Consider the following 16,811-nt stretch of genomic DNA (forward strand, 5'->3'; position numbering starts at 1 on the left):
CAAATCCAGATAAACACAGAGAGAGAGAGAGACAGAAAGCTGAAGGATCAGGCAACCATCCTTTCTCTGGCCCGCAGACCTGTAACGCACACAGCACTCAGCGAGCCAACAATGCTGCGGCTTGCCGGACTTTTACTATGCGTGACCTCCTTTTTAAGTACCTCATCTCTGGGTAAGTGATTTTTTAAAATCTGAAAACATAAAAAATAAATAAATAAAAAATTTGCTTGATGCTTTAAGGTAGCAAATGTTCTCATGATTTAAGATTTGAGATTTAATTTTTTATATTACATCGATTTAAAGGTTTATGCAGTTCACTGAGGTCTCTAGAATAGTAATTTTGAGACCTTTTAGTAATGATGTAGTTAGTCACACCTTTCATTCATTCTGTGCCCAGATTTACCCAATCATTCCAAGTGCTCATCACTTTGTTTATTGAGTAACAGTATCATTACTGAAATATTTCAGCATGCATTTTCATATTAAACATATGCAAATATAAAAATTTAATAAAATCATTTATTTGTTTTAGGAGGTAAGATCAGGGCACAATCTCTGTATCAGGAGATGTGATGCAATCTGAGTGTGACACGTCAGTGTTTTCAGGACAGGACTGAACTGTGCTGGCAGAGAGGATAATGCTCTTGTTTTTCCTGTTTGTCACTCATTTTATAAATCAACAATGCTTAAATCACAAATTCAGACAAAATATATCTGAGCAGAGCATTAAATTGCAATGATTTTTTTTTTATTTGTTCAGTGCCCCTAACACAAATGTTTTACATACTTGTACAAAATTCTTTAAACTTTTAAGACAAAAAGAAATGAAGCTGTGTCACATAATGAGGTTAGGAACATGATCCATATATCTGATGAGTACAACTGAGGATTAATAGCTCATAGTACACTGTTATCTGAGACCCACCTACAGTTACAGATAGGACTTTATTCCTCTTCCTTCTGTATTACCTTCTGTGAAAGGCTATGGACTTCTTCTGGAGTGCCTTCTTTTTCCTGTAGTTTCTCTTCAAGTAATTATTTGAGGTTGCGGATGTAAATCCTGTGGAACAAAACAGTGGATTTAATTCAGATTGCAGCTAGACTAAGTGTTTCCACCAGCTCCACTGGTTTAAGTCTGTGTGATCTGATGGTCAATCCACTTCCTGCCTCTCTAATTTCACATTCCTCCCTTGTCCAGCTGTGTCTTACATGCCACTGACTGATGTTCGGCCGAAGGTCTAGAATGTGTCACAGCATGACTTTTTTTGTGTTTTTTCAGGTGCGAGTGCTGGACCTCGGCTGGATAATGACAAACTCTATAAATATAGCTACAGCGCTGAGGTCGGGCTGAACAGGCCGACGGGATCCACTAGGGGGAACGCTGGATTCAGGATTAGCAGTGATGTGGACATCAGCCTCGTCTGGAGGAACCCAGACATCCAGGATGAACAGCTACTACGACTGCAGGTAAAGGGAGAGAACTTGACTGATTATTATTTGTTTTTTTTTTTTGACTGCTTGTATTGAATGCATTTGTGTGTTCAAATGTTAAAAACATACTTGGATAGAATAGAATAGAATATCTTAACTTAAAGTTTGCTTTTTAAAGTAAAAGTTTCATTTTGAACTACATCTTTATTGATTGTGTTTTATATAATATTTTGTCATGCTTTAAAGAAGACCACACATTTTGATGTGCTGACTAAAGCACATGTAAAGTATTTGACTATAGTTTTAACTGTAGTATTATGTAACTATCATTAAAAATTAATTTAAAAAGTTAATAAATTGCAGCTGGGCAGTACAGGAAGTGCATATTCATAGATGAGTAATTATGAAATTACATATAAAGATGTGTTTAAGTTCTAATGTCAAAAAATGACTTTTAAGTTGAACTATAGTAGTCAACATTTGAAGTGGATCAAAACCTTCCGTCAATGTTGTCCTAAAACCAAAACAATACCCATTCTTGTTTTAGGACAACTTTAATGAACTTTTTTGACTCACTTCAAATGTTGGCTACTGTAATTGCATTTAATAACAAAAATATTGTTATTACATTTTTTGCAATTAAGTGTTCAAAAGTATTCAGTTCTATATTCTTTTAGTATATTAGTCCTGTCATTTATAGTCTTGTTAATTTTGTTAGCTTTATATTAACTTAATATAACTAAATGTATATTAATATATCTTTTGTTAACTATATATATATATATATATATATATATACACACACACACAGAAACATACACTACCTGTCAAAAGTTTTTGAACAGTAAGGTTTTGAATGTTTTTTTTAAAGAAGTCTCTTCTAATCACCAAGCCTGTGTTTACTATTTAAAATAACTGTTTTCTATTTATATATATTTTAAAATTCCAGTGATTTCAAAGCTGAATTTTTAGCATCATTACTTCAGGCGCATGATCCTTCAGAAATCATTCTAATCTTCTGATTTGCTGCTCAAAAAACATTATTATTATAATGTTAAAAACAGCTGAGTAGAATCTTTTCAGGTTTCTATTCATCAAAGAATCCTGAAAAAGTGTACTTAACTATTTTAAATATTGATAATAATAATAATAAATGTTTCTTGAACAGCAAATCAGCATATTATGGTCATATAATGGTCATGTGACACTGAAAACTGGACTAATGATGCTGAAAATTTAGCTTTGATCAAAAATAAATGACATTTTAAAATATATTCAAATAGAAAACAATAATTTTAAACAGTACAAATATTTCACAATATTACTGCTTTTGCTGTATTTTAGATCAAATAAATGCAGGCTTGGTGAGCGAATTCTTTAAAAAACATTAAAAAAATCTTACTGTTAAAAACAGTTTCAGTCATTTTAGTGCTTCAACGGACATCAGAAATGTTGCCTTGTCAACTATGTTTATTTATTTTCAAATGATAGAAATATTTCTATATATCGTTTTAGTTAACAATAATAACCCTTGTGCAAATCACCTTCTCTTGTCCTGTTCTTAGATTTCAAATGTTCAAGTTGAAAGCGTTGGAACGCGCTCCCGCAAAAACAACATCTTCCAAGGCAGCTCAGCAGAAAGCATTTTGGGTAAAGTCAGGCTTGAGGCACTTCAGAAGCCCTTCATGGTGCTGTGGAAAATGGGCAAGGTAATAAACATTTCACTGTGCATTATAAAATATGATTCATATGCATTTTAGTTTTGAACCTTTATATATTTTCCATAGTGAATTGACTTTTTGTGTAATTTTAGATTAGAAGCCTGTACGCCCAAAAAGCAGAGCCTGCTACCGTCAAAAACTTGAAGAGGGGTGTGGCCAGTATGCTAATGATGCAGCTAAAGTCCGGAAAGATGTCAGAGGTAAAGTCTAACAATTACAATTCTCCACTTAAGCGTTTAAAGGATGTACATGTTTCTAAGTTACAATACTCTCTCTGTAATCTGCAGACTGACGCTTCAGGAAAATGTTTAAGTGAGTACAAAGTTACCAAAGATCAGGTGATCCGTACAAAACACATGGATACTTGCAAAACACAAGAGATGGGATTCACTACACACAGCCCAGTAAGACAAAAACTCACATATTCACATCTTACCTCATTTATGCATCATTCCTGGCACTTTTCATTCACCATTCCTCTCTTCTCCTGTAGGTTTTGGGCGTCAGTGGGAAGTCTGCTTCTGAAACAGTAATCACCCTGGAGAATGGCATCATTAAATCTGCTGATGTTGAGGAAACACACATTTTGTCCATCAATGCTCGTCATAAAGCTGCAACTAAAGTCCTGTCCAGGTACCAAAAACACAAAATGTGAAAAATCATGCATGGATTAACAGAACAAATCAATGAATGAAATTAAAGTATCTTCTCATTTCCCACAGGCAGTCTTTGAAGCTTAAAAAGATTGAGGTTGGGCCAGCAGAAGTGGCGGGAAAAGATGCCGCAAGCGTGGTGAAGTCTCTGGATGACAAACTATTGTCTGTTGGAATCATGGTGGAGAAAGTTAAAACCAAATGCAAAGGATGCCCCAATGTGAGTTACAATGTTTTTTGTTTTATCAGCTTTTGTGTTTATGCTTATAAGTCTGATGTGAAATGGTTAATTCACTAAAAATTAAAATACTTTTAATAAAACATTTGGTGTAGAATTTATATAAATTTCACAAATAGCAACACAAAGAAATGACACTGAATTTAATATGAAACTTCAAGACTGAATGGGATTTTTTAAAAATATACTTATTATAAATAAATATATTTATTTACAACACTGATAAACCATTTTTACCAACCATCATTTTCTTGCGTTTGTGGATTTACTTTGAAGTTGTTTTCACTCAGAAACTGTTAGTAAATTTCACAAATAATTACAAAGAAACCACTCTGACCCTGGGCCACAAAACCAGTCATAAGGGTTAATTTTTTAAAACTGAGATTTATACATCGTCTATAAATCATCCTTTCCATTGATGTATGGTTTGTTAGGATAGGACAATATTTGGCCGAGATACAACTATTTGAAAATCTGGAATCCGTAGGTGCAAAAAAAACCCAAAATATTGAGAAAATCGCCTTTAAAGTTGTCCAAATGAAGTTTTTAGCAATGCATAATACTAATCAAAAATTAAGTTTTGATATATTTACGGTAGGAAATGTACAAAAAATATCCAAAATGACAAAATATCTTAATGGAACAGGATCTTTGGCAAAAATATATAATTTTTGGCATAAAAGAAAAATCGATCATTTTGACCCATACAATGGCTATTTGGCTATTGCTACAAATATACCTGTGCTACTTAAGACTGGTTTTGTGGTCCAGGGTCACAATTAAACATGACATTTTTTTAGTAGAAAAACTGAAATAGTATTTTCTTGCAAAACATACTTCAACCTTTGTTTTTTTATGTCCAATTGGTTGACTACGTACAGTGCCTACATGCTATTGGTCAAACAATATTTAAGTCATTACCTTCAACAAAGCCAAAACCTGGATATGTTCTGGCCAAATCCCGGCTAGGACATGTCCACGAAAAAAGAGACATAAGTTTGTGAAATATGCTTTTGTTTGTTTTTATACTAATTGTGTATTGTATTGTTTTGGGGTACAATAGCTGATGGACACATGGAAAGCGGTGAGGTCTCAGCTGGAGCCAGACTCGCTCTCTAAAGCAGAAGCCCCAAGAAGCTTCCTCACACTCTTACACAGCCTGCGCAAAGCCAGCAAATCTGAGATCCTGACTGTACTGCGCAACTGCAGCAAGACTGTACTGTAAGACCAAACTCCTCATTGTGCTTCTCTGTTTATCATTTGTAAACATTATTAGAGTCCAAGTAGCCAACTATACTGATGAGGAAGAGAATAAATGTGACCCTGGACCACAAAACCAGTCTTATGTCGAACGGGTATATTTGCAGCAATAGCCAAAAATACATTGGATGGGTCAAATTTATCGATTTTTCTTTTATGCCAAAAATCATCAGGATATTAAGTAAAGATCATGTTCCATGAAGATATTTTGTAAATTTCCTTCCGTAAATATCAAAATGTAATTTTTGATTAGTAATATGCATTGCTATGAACTTCATTTGCACAAGTTTAAAGGCGATTTTCTCAATATTTAGATTTTTTTGCACCCTCCAGATTTTCAAATACTTGTATTTTGGCCAAATATTGTCCTTTCCCAAATCATACATTAACGGAAAGCTTATTTATTCAGCTTTCAGATTATGTATAAATCTCAATTTCGAAATATTTACACTTATGACTGAATTTGTGGTCCAGGGTCACAAATAACTTTTTGAATATGTAAATATATTTAAATATTTACCTAAGAATAATCAGAGCTGTATTTCTTGATCAAAACATACATAAAAAACTTGTTCTATGAATAAACCGATTCACTAAAAAAAAATCTGATTTCACATTAAAAGATTGTGTTTGACTATAACCTTTGCTGTTCTTTTAAAATATTCTATTCAATAAAGAATCCTGAAAGACATGTATCACGGTTTCCACAAAAATATTAATAAGCAATGTTTTCAACATTAATAAGCACAGCCAGTTTACATTGTTTCTCTGTCTTTCTAGGCCTCAGCTGGTGGATGCAGTAACATCAGCTCAGACTTCATCTTCTCTCGCAGCCATTCTGGAGTTTCTAGATTTCAGCAAGAAGGAAGGTTTAGTACTGCAGGAGCGCTTCCTGTACGCATGTGGCTTTGCCTCTCACCCTACAGAGAACATGCTGCAGTCCTTGCTGGTAAGAGAACTGCATTACTGCATTCGCACATGCACTTTTCTGCTTATCAAGGCTGCGTTTATTTGATTAAAAAATACATACTCTGAAATATTGCAATTTAAAATAGTGGTTTTCTATTTTAATATACTTTAAAATAGAATTTATTCCTGTGATGCAAAGCTGAATTTTCAGCATCATTACTGCAGTCTTCAGTGTCATATGATTCTTCAGAATTCATTCTAATATGCTGATTTATTATCAATGTTGGAAACAGCTGCTTAATATATATATATATATATATATATATATATATATATATTTTTTTTTTTTATTTTTTTTTTTTTTTTTTTTGGAACCTGTGATTCTTTGATGAAAAAACTTTAAAAAAAGAATTCCATTTATTCAAAATAGAAATCTTTTTTAAAAATACACACTACTTTTCAAAGTTTGGGGTCAGTAATTTTTTTTTCATTTTTTGTTTGAAAGAAATGAATACATTTATTCAGCAAGAATGTGTTAAATTGATAAAAAGTGATAGTAAAGACTTGTTAGAAAATAATTCTGTTTTGAATAAATGCTTTTTAACATTTTATTTTTCAAAGAATCATAAAAAAAGTATCACAGGTTCCAAAAATAATATTAAGCAGTACAACTGTTTCCAACATTGATAATAAATCAGAATATTAGAATGATTTCTGAATGACCATGTAACTTTTAAAACTGGAGAAATGACTGATGAAAATTCAGCTTTGCATCACAGAAATAAATTATATTTAAAAGTATATTAAAACTGTTATTTTAAATTGCAATAATATTTAACATTACATTTATTTGATCAAATAAATGAAACTTTGATGATCATAAGAGACCTAAAATACATTAAAAATCCTACTGATCCCAAATATTTGAATGCCAGTGTATGTGTTTGTATATTTGATACATATTTTACAGTTCCCACTGGTGACACTAGTGGTGCAAATTGACACATTTCACCTTCAAATGTATTTAGATGTTCATCATTTTCATTCATTATTCTAATTTATGTGACTTGTTCCCCCATTAGGATTTGTCTCAAGGAAAAATCGGTAGTACTGATATTAAGGAGTCAGTTGTGATCATCATGGGAGCTCTACTCAGGAAGCTCTGTCTGAAAGGAGCATGTGAACTACCAGTGAGTCCCAACACAATGGATTATTATTTGTATTCATTTCTGTACTTATAAATGTTCACATATGATTCATATAATCAATATCAAAACCACAATGCAAATCGTTTCTAATATTTAAATAAAAATATAAAATTACTGAAGGAATAGGGCACCCAAAAATGAAAATTCTGTCATCATTTATTCTTGTTCAAGTTTGAGTTTCTTTCTGTTGAACACATAAGAAAATATTTTGAAGAGTGTTGATAACCATACAGCTGATGGTCCCCAGTGACTTAAGTAGTATGGAAGAAAATAATATGGAAGTCAGTCGGGACCATCAACTGTTTGGTTACAGATATTTTTCAAAACATATTTTCTTTTGTGTTCAACAGAAGAAAGAAACTAGATTTGGAACAACTTGAACGAGAGTAATGACAAAATTTTCATTTTTGTGTAAACTATTTCTTAAGCAAGAGTTTTTCAATTCACACTGACTGTGTTTCTTTTGTGTTTGATGTGCAGACAGTGGTTAAGGTGAAAGAGATGCTACTGGCAGGACCTGACAGCACTCAGGTGGAGTCTGAGGTTCAGATGTACCTGCTAGCATTGAAGAACGCTCTCCTGCCGGAAGGTGTTCCTGTTCTAACCAAATATGCTGAATCAGCGGTGGGAGCTTATAGCACCATCGCCATCACAGCGCTGCAGAGATACGACCCTCAGCTGATCACGCCAGAGGTAATTTCTCACTCCCCATCACCTACAGGGGCAGATAAAAATTGTCTTCAGCCACACTTAACATAGGTGTATTTCGACAGGTGAAAAAGACGCTGAACCGCATATACCATCAGAACCAGCGTATCTATGAGAAGAATGTTCGTGCCGCGGCAGCCGATGTGATTATGAGCAGTGGTCCATCCTATATGGAAGTGAAGAACCTTTTGCTCTCCATCGGACACCTGCCACATGAAATGAATAAATACATGCTGTCTAAAATCCAGGACATACTGCGCTTCGAGATGCCAGCCTGGTGGGTCTCACATTTACTAATCTCATTCTCTGGACTTTTAATCGACAAATGTTTTGTTCTTTATGATTATCTTATGGCACTTGTGTGATAAAAGTCATATGTTTGTTTTACAGTAAATTGGTGCAACAAGTGATGAAGGACATGGTTTCCCACAACTATGACAGATTCTCAAAGTCTGGGTCATCTTCTGCTTTTTCAGGCTTCATGGCACGTAAGTGAACTCATGTCCACTCCTGACATTTAACCTTAATCCTACAGCATTATTTTTTTTTATTATTAATGTTGCCTGATACAAAGATTTTTTTTCTGAATAAATTCTCTTATTTTCACCAAGGCTGCATTTATATGCAATGGTTCTGGGATTTTTCAGGATTCTTTAATAAATTGAAAGTCCAAAAGAACAGCATTAATTTAAAATAGGAATATTTTATAATAGTATAGATGTCTTTACTGTCACTTTTGCGGAATAATAATTTAAAAAAAAACTACTCTTGAAAAGCACCCAGGGGTGCAAAAACGGGGGGGTTTAGGACGATTCCAGTGGCTTGACAAGGGAAAGGGGGTCTGGAATGTGATTTTTACTGTAACAGGGAAAGGCGATTTTAAGGGCCCGAAAAGGGAGAGGGGGCCAGAACACGATTTTTACCATAACTGGGGGAAGACGATTCTAAGGGTCCGACGAGGGAGAGGAGGCCCAGATCGCGTTTGTTACAGTAACGGGGTGAAGTCGATTCTAAGGGCCCGACAAGGAAGAGGGGCCCTGGAAAGTGATATTTCCCATAACGGGGGAAAGATGATTCTAAGGGCCCAACGAGGAGACCCGGAACATGATTTTTACCATAGCGGGGAGGAAGTCAATTCTAAGGGCCCAACAAGGAAGAGGGGCCCTGGAACGTGATTTGTACCGTAACGGGGGAAAGACGATTCTAAGGGCCCAATGAGGGGGCCCGGAACGTGATTTTTTCCATAGCGGGGAGGAAGTCGATTCTAATGGCCCGACAAGGAAGAGGGCCCTGGAACGTGATATTTACCGTAACGGGGGAAAGACGATTCTAAGGGCCCAATGAAGGGCCCCGGAACGTGATTTTTACCATAATGGGGAGGAAGGTTAGGACGATTCTAAGGGTCCGAAGATGGAGAGGGGCCCGGAACGCAATTTTTACCATAACGGGGGGAAGGTCAGGACGATTCTAATGGGGGGAGACCATTCTAAGGGCCCAACGAGGAAGAGGGGGCACGGAATGCCATTTTTACCATAACGCGGGGGAATGTTATGACAATTATAAGGGCCCACTGAGGGAGAGGTCTGTTTTACCGGCCACATTTTTTGTAAAAAGCTAAAGTGTGTCTTGTACAGTGTCTGAATTTTATATCTTTAAACAGGAACTGCTGAAGTCACTTGCACCTACAATTTGGACATCCTGTACTCTGGCTCTGGAGTTTTGAGAAGAAGCAACATGAACATTTATGGTCAGAGTGACAATGCCCTCCTTCATGGCCTTCAGGTACCGTCATCATTACCACAACACTTGTACAGCGTCTTGTCTTGTACAGTGTATCTCATAAACATGCATTGTGTGTTCTGACATTCATATGTGTCTGTCATGCTGTATTTCAGGTGACGATTGAAGCACAGGGTCTAGAGTCTCTAATTGCAGCCACGCCAGACGAAGGAGAAGAAGAACTGGAGTCTTTTGCTGGAATGTCTGCTCTGCTGTTTGATGTGCAACTTCGTCCAGTGACCTTCTTCAAGGGTTATAGTGACCTGATGGCCAAGATGTTCTCCATGTCTGGAGATCCAGTCAATGTGGTGAAGGGCCTTATTCTGCTGACAGACCACTCACAGGTATGATATTCACCTCAAAATACTATTATATTGCAAAAAAGTTACAGCGGGAGTCCACGTCTTTCTCACCTCCCCTGAGCCCATTGAGTTTTAACAGACACCCTAAAGCATGAGGTGGGTTTGGTGGGGGGTAACTGAGGATGAATGGGGAAAAGTCACGTGAGAGGAGGCAGTGCCTCTATTGCGATATGATTGGATATGACTGGTTATGGTCAGATGTGATTGGTTCATGCTATAAATCCCGCCTCTTGTGTTTGTGTGGGTTCTGCATTCGCAAATCAGTCTGAATGAACAATATAATAGCGTTTATGGGAAGACTAATTGAAAAAGTAAGCAAACAATTCACACACTTAGACATAACCACACAAAATAAGACTTAAAATGGCATGGGACACATAGGAGTTTTTAGTCAGTAAGATTTGTAATTTTTTTAAAGAAGCGTCTTCTGCTTACCGGGCCTGCATTTATTTGATCTGAAATACAGCAAAAGCAGTAATATTGTGAAATATTTTTATTATTTATAATAACTGCTTTCTATTTGAAAATATTTGAAAATATTATTTATTCCTGTGATCAAAGCTACATTTTCAGCATCATAACTCCAGTCTTTAGTGTCACATGATCCTCCAGAAATCATTCAAATTTGCGGATTTGCTGTTCAAGAAGCATTTATTATTATGAAAATCAATATTTAAAACAGCTGAGAAAGATCCAAAGATCAGCATTTATCTGAAGCTTGGAGTCAGTATAATTTATTTATTTATTTTTATTTAGCAAGGATGCTTTAAATTGATCAAAAGTGATGATAAAAACATTTATAATGTTTGAAACGATTTTAATTTAAGATAAATGCTGTTCTTCTGAACTTTCTATTCAAGAAACCTAAAAAAAACTAAAATGCTGTTTTCAATATAATAGTAATAATAATCATATTAATAATAATAATAAATGTTTTTTGAGCAGCAAATCAGAATATTACAGTGATTTCTGAAGGATCATGTGACTGAAGTAATGATGCTAAAAATTCAGCTTTGAAATCAAAGTAATAAATTACATTTTTAAATATGTTCAAATAGAAATCAGTTATTTTAAATTGTAAAAATATTTCAAAATGTTACTGTTTTTGCTGCACTTTGGATCAAATAAATGCAGGCTTGGTGAGCAGAAGAGACAGTAAAAATCTTACTGTTCAAAAACTTTTGACTGGTAGTGTAAATTGCCTGTGACAAATATTTACCGAGCTTTGATGAATGATGACCCAAAAAATAAAAAAAGAGTTAAAAGTTAACTATTAAAAAGAACAGCTGAACATAAGTTCACAAATACATTGTTTAAATTGTTACTGCTGTGAGTTACTTTGTAATAAATGTAAAATTCTTAAAAACACCAATTTGTTGAGATTCATACTTTTGAACTAGCGTCATTATACTAGTTCATAATGTTAAAAGATCTTTACATTTAAAAAATGTAATATACATATATTCTTTCTGATGTATTAAAAAAAATCTTGCTTTCTTTGAAGGTAATTCCTCTACAGTCTGGTCTGAGAGCCAGTGCTGAGTTCCAAGGTGGTCTGGCCATCGATATCTCTGGAGGGATGGAGTTCAGCTTGTGGTACAGAGAGTCTAAGACGAGTGTCAACAACAGGTAGAGCTTTTAAATCTCCTTGTATGGAGATGATGTCTTGCATTCAGATATAGAGCCGAGCTGCCAATTAAAACGACAACCCATGATGTCCTAACGGAAGGCATTTCACCCTGGGTTGCTTTGGATGCAAAGTTGCAATTGTTAAAATCGACCACTTAAATTGCACATTTAGAATCCATTGCCAGATGTTTTTCTTCACTATGTTTTCCAAACGACAGTAAATACGATGCCGGTGCCTCCTATTATAACATCATTAATCCTTCAGAGTGATTTGATGCTAATCCACATCTTTAGCCACAACGGCACCTGCTTGCTTACTATTAAGTTTGTGGATGCTAGCAATGGCAGCTTGGCTAAAATGAGACAGGCGGGAAATGAGGGCAATGGAAAGATGCTGTGGTAGGAGTAAAAGATCAGGTGTTGGGGGTAAAATTAGGTTATGATATCGATTGTGAGAAACCGAATCCTCTCTGGGAGAGATTTCAGATCTTTACATTTGAAACCTTAAAGACAATTTACAACTTTGTAATGAGGGAATATCTCTGTTTTAAACTTACTTGTTGCACTGTGGGTTAGCTGTTCTTTGTTTGATGATGGGTATTTCTGGGTGGCATCTGGTTTTCTACAACTGCCAGTCCTCAGGATAGGCAGGGGCAGGTGTATGGATCAGGACGGCAGGCTTTACCTTCTCTGAAAACACACACACACACACACACACACACACAACGCAAGAAGACAAACAAAGACTCATTGACAGACAGACAACCTAATACGTAAACACTTGTGCCTGTGGGCACACAGAAGCGGGGAAAACCGCTAGAAAGATAGTTACGCACATAGTCAGACACAAGTGGGATATGTTTAGAAACTAAATAAACCACAGCTCTCTCGGGCGCACAAGATTAGCATGCCTCTACTCAGCCCACTCATCACGAGCAGCCATGTTGAATAGATCATTTAAGGTGGAGGTTGAAAGCATGGAGCCAGACAGTCTCATGTGATATGTGAGCCCAGACACCAAAACTGACTCAGCAGAGACTCTGAGAAAGAGACTATGGCGATAAATGTCTATCTTAAGTTGTTCTCTGGAGCATGTGTTGTAGGAAGAATGAGCGTAAAAATCTTGATTAAAAAAAAAAAAAAAATAGATAGAGTTCAGAATCAAGTTATCACGTCATGAGCACATCCAAAGAAAAAAAAAAACTCTACTCTTGGGGTGGAATATTTCAATTAATATTAAATATTAAATATTAAAATAATATTACATTTTAAATAATACAAATTAATATTAAAATTAAAAAAACTTATTTTGATATTGTATACTATTACAGTGTTTATTAATATTTTGTATTAGCTTTTTTATATTATATATATATATTATATTATATATTGTTATGTTTTTGTCTTCTTTTGTCTATAAAAATATTTATATTTAGCTCCCATATTTATTTCAGTTTTAGTAATTTTAGCACTTAAACTTAATTTTTTTTGTTAGTTGTCAATGCAACTTTTCTCATTTTCATTTAAGTTTTTTAAGTTTAAGATTTTCGTCTAATAGTTTAAGTTTATTTCCATAATTTTAGTTAAAAATAACACTGAATAAAATTTATTCTAGTGCTGTCAAACGATTAATCACGAAAGTTTTTGTTTACATAATATATGCGTGTGTACTGTGTATATTTTTTTATGTATATATAAACACACACATGCATAGATATATATTCAAGAAAAATGTTTATATATGAAATATATTTATCTGTAATATTAATTATATGAATAAAAATATATACATGTAAATATTTTCAATATATATACTATATGTGGGTGTATTTATATATAATATATATATTTTAAACTTTTTTTTTTCTGTTAGTTGCCGAAGCAACATTTCTCATTTTTTAAGTTTAAGATTTTCATCTAATATTTTATTTTAGGTTTATTTCAATTAACACTAAATTAGATTCAGTGTTATTAAAAAAAAATTTTTTATCTAATTTATTCTTAATCTAAGCAACCCGAAAATATAGTTTAACTTCTATCTATCTGTCTGTCTATCGAGTATGAATAGGACTGAAACAGAAAAGCACATTTGGAAAAAAAAAAGACTCATTTCATCTACTCTGCTTGTGGTTTCAACTTATAAAAACTAAAATAAATGAATTAATAAAAGCAGAAAATCTGCACAGAGATGCACTGCTGTTCTTTAAAGCTTTTAGAATACTTAAGTACAGAATGCAAAAAATTATTCTAACAATGCTGAAGAAATAACTAAAGTTTTACTCTGTGCTTACTAAGTTTTTAGTGTACTTTCTAAGCTCATCTTTGACATTGTTTGCAGGGGAGCGTTGGTCGTCATCGGTAACGTGACAGTGGACACCGACTTTGTCAGCGCTGGAGTGGAAGTAGATTTTGAGACAGAGGCCACCCTGGACTTCATCACCACCGTGAAGTTCTCGGAATACCCCTTCCTCGTCTGCATGCAGATGGACAAAACCACCTTCCCCTTCAGGTATTTATCAACCAATCAGATTTTAGTGCTAGACAATGGGTTAAAGCCTATATAATTTAAAAAAAATGTGCCAGATGAGCAAAACTAACCTGTTTTTGTTTTGGTGCTCTCTAGAGAGACGGTGTCCAAGCAGGAGAAACTGCCCTCAGGACAGACATTCTCCTCAAAGAGGAGCAGAGATCAGCTGGTGCCAGGCTCAGAATTTCCTTTACACCAGGAGAACTCCAACATGTGCAAGAAAGTCTTTGAACAGGCCTGGTAGACCAGCTGGGGGATGATTTGGCTAGCAAACGTAAAAGGTTTTCATGCAAACGATCACTAAACATTTTGTGCCTGTATGTCCTGAAACCTTGAGTCAGTCAGGTACGTGAAGGGTTGTACACTCTTAAAAATAAAGGCTTCAAACCATTTTGGGTTCCTCAAAAACCCTTTCAGTAAACAGTTCTTAAAAGAACCATTTGTTTAGTGTGAAGAACATCTTTTTCCACTATAAAGTGGAATAAAAAGGTTCCATGGATGTTAAAGAACCTTTATTTTTAAGAGTGCACTATAAGAGTCCTTAGAAGTCCAGCCCTGTTTTTTCCATTTAAGAATGATTAGCACAAATTAAATTTTGTCCACTTTTTTAAATAATACGAATTTATAAAAATGTTGTCAGGATAACCAATGGCACTCTCGTTATGTGACAGAATTATTCAACCCATAAAAACAAGTAAAATATTTATAAACGACAACATTATAGCATTATAACAGGACTGTGAATTTGAGGTGCTACTGTGTTATTTATTTAATCAGAGGGCTTTCTGACACACTTCATCCCTCCACAGGCAGTTCATGCTGTCTGGTTTCCATGATTACACCAGATGTTTACATTCTTGAGAATATTTATGGCAGTCTTGTACATGGGAAGATAATCAACCATGAATAAAGTTTTTGTCTTTTTTGGAATTTTTTGTCATCATTTTGGTGTAAAAATCACTGAAAGTGTAACTTTTAAAAATATAGAATAGATCTTTATATATTAGTATGTACGGTGTGTCTATCCTTTATATAGATCATCTACTGAGGCTTTAAAATGAGGATAAATACAGACTATTTAACTTGTTTATCAGCATATCCGAATTTATTTAAAATATGTTTATACAGCTGAAGTCAACAGTTTACACACACACCTTGCAGAATCCTCAAAATGTTGATTATTTTACCAAAATAAGGGGGATCATACAAAATGCATGTTATTTTTTATTTAGTACTGACCTGAATAACATATTTCACATGAAAGATGCTTACATATAGTCCACAAGAGAAAATAATAGTTACATTTATAAAACATAACCTTGTTCAAACTTTTACATACACTTGATTCATAATACTGTGTTGTTACCTGAATGATCCACAGCTGTTTTTTTTTTTGGTTTAGTGATAGTTGTTCATGAGTCCCTTGTTTGTCCTGAACAGTTAAACTGCCTGCTCTTCTTTAAAAAAATCCTTCAGGTCCTAAAAATTCTTTAGTTTCTCAGCATTTCTGTGTATTTGAACCTTTTCCAACAATGACTGTATAATTTTGAGATCAAACTGAGGACAACTGAAGGACTCATGCATCTATTACAGAAGGTTAAAATCTCACTGATGCTTCAGAAGGAAACACAATGCATTAAGAGCCGGGGGGGTGAAAACTTTTGGAATTTGAAGATCAAAGTACATTTAACTTATTCTGTCTTCTGGGACACATGTAAGTATCCTCTTTAGCTTCTGAAGGGCAGTACTAAATGAAAAAAATATAATATTTAGGCAAAATAAGAAAAATGTACACATCTTTATTCTGTTCAAAAGTTTTCACCCACCGGCTCTCAATGCATCGTTTTTCCTTCAGTAAGCATTTGAACCTTCTGTAATCGGTTCAAAACTATTATTTTCTCTTGTGGACTATATGTAAACATCTTTTATGTGAAATATATTACTCAGGCCAGTACTAAATAAAAATAAAAACATGCATTTTGTATGATCCCTCTTATTTTTGGTGAAATAATTAACATTTCCACCTAACTTCTCAACCTTTGATGAAGATCTTTAGGTATTTAGGTGTGTAATATAAATACATTTTCATAATACGTGAAAATGCCATGCTGGCATTGTCCTTTGAACCATGTTCTTTGACCTACTGTATCTCTCATCTCTCAGTTTAATGGGCCAAAACATGTAAACTTACAGTCATTAGATAGCAGTTTCCCCTCAGTAATAGATATGAACTAAAAACTCCTATTCTTATTTCATCTGCTCTTAATTTAGAACTAAACTCTGAAAAGAGTGTATAACAAGCGTTTTTTTTTTACAAAAACTTTGAACACAGTAATAGTTGGAGTTCCGCTTGGTGGCGGCTGGCAACTGAAAACCAACAACTGCG

At 34.5% G+C, this 16,811-nt stretch overlaps 2 protein-coding genes across 3 annotated transcripts in view; one reads left to right on the plus strand and one right to left on the minus strand.

Annotated features, from left to right (window-relative positions):
* mttp (microsomal triglyceride transfer protein) lies at nt 1–15,355 on the plus strand. Its single transcript, XM_051136004.1, has 18 exons — nt 1–172; nt 1,280–1,467; nt 2,997–3,140; nt 3,245–3,352; nt 3,440–3,556; nt 3,646–3,785; nt 3,875–4,025; nt 5,107–5,264; nt 6,084–6,252; nt 7,295–7,402; nt 7,901–8,113; nt 8,194–8,405; nt 8,519–8,616; nt 9,789–9,910; nt 10,024–10,251; nt 11,774–11,898; nt 14,237–14,407; nt 14,522–15,355. The coding sequence occupies exons 1-18, from the start codon at nt 112–114 to the stop codon at nt 14,667–14,669; spliced, it is 2,661 nt and encodes an 886-aa protein (XP_050991961.1). The 5' UTR covers nt 1–111; the 3' UTR covers nt 14,670–15,355.
* Nucleotides 8,005–16,811, minus strand: part of LOC127181166 (uncharacterized protein C4orf54) — a 20,855-nt gene continuing 12,048 nt past the window's right edge. The window contains exons 2-3 of one of the 2 annotated variants that reach the window (XR_007829757.1): nt 12,456–12,588; nt 8,005–8,135 (exon numbers count right to left, since the gene is read on the minus strand). The gene's annotated coding sequence lies outside the window, so the exon portion shown is untranslated. Of the gene's footprint in view, nt 8,136–12,309; nt 12,589–16,811 lie in introns of those variants that run through there. The other variant, XM_051135846.1, reaches the window with a different exon arrangement.

Source organism: Labeo rohita, chromosome 1, assembly GCF_022985175.1.
Source record: "Labeo rohita strain BAU-BD-2019 chromosome 1, IGBB_LRoh.1.0, whole genome shotgun sequence".
Taxonomy (NCBI): Eukaryota; Metazoa; Chordata; class Actinopteri; order Cypriniformes; family Cyprinidae; genus Labeo; species Labeo rohita.

Bases quoted from the DNA above. Each gene is read 5' to 3' on its own strand.
- mttp (XM_051136004.1), top strand. From the start codon at position 112: ATGCTGCGGCTTGCCGGACTTTTACTATGCGTGACCTCCTTTTTAAGT. The intron at 3,353-3,439 runs GTAAAGTCTAAC...TGTAATCTGCAG, and splicing joins AGTCCGGAAAGATGTCAGAG to ACTGACGCTTCAGGAAAATG. The intron at 5,265-6,083 runs GTAAGACCAAAC...CTGTCTTTCTAG, and splicing joins AACTGCAGCAAGACTGTACT to GCCTCAGCTGGTGGATGCAG.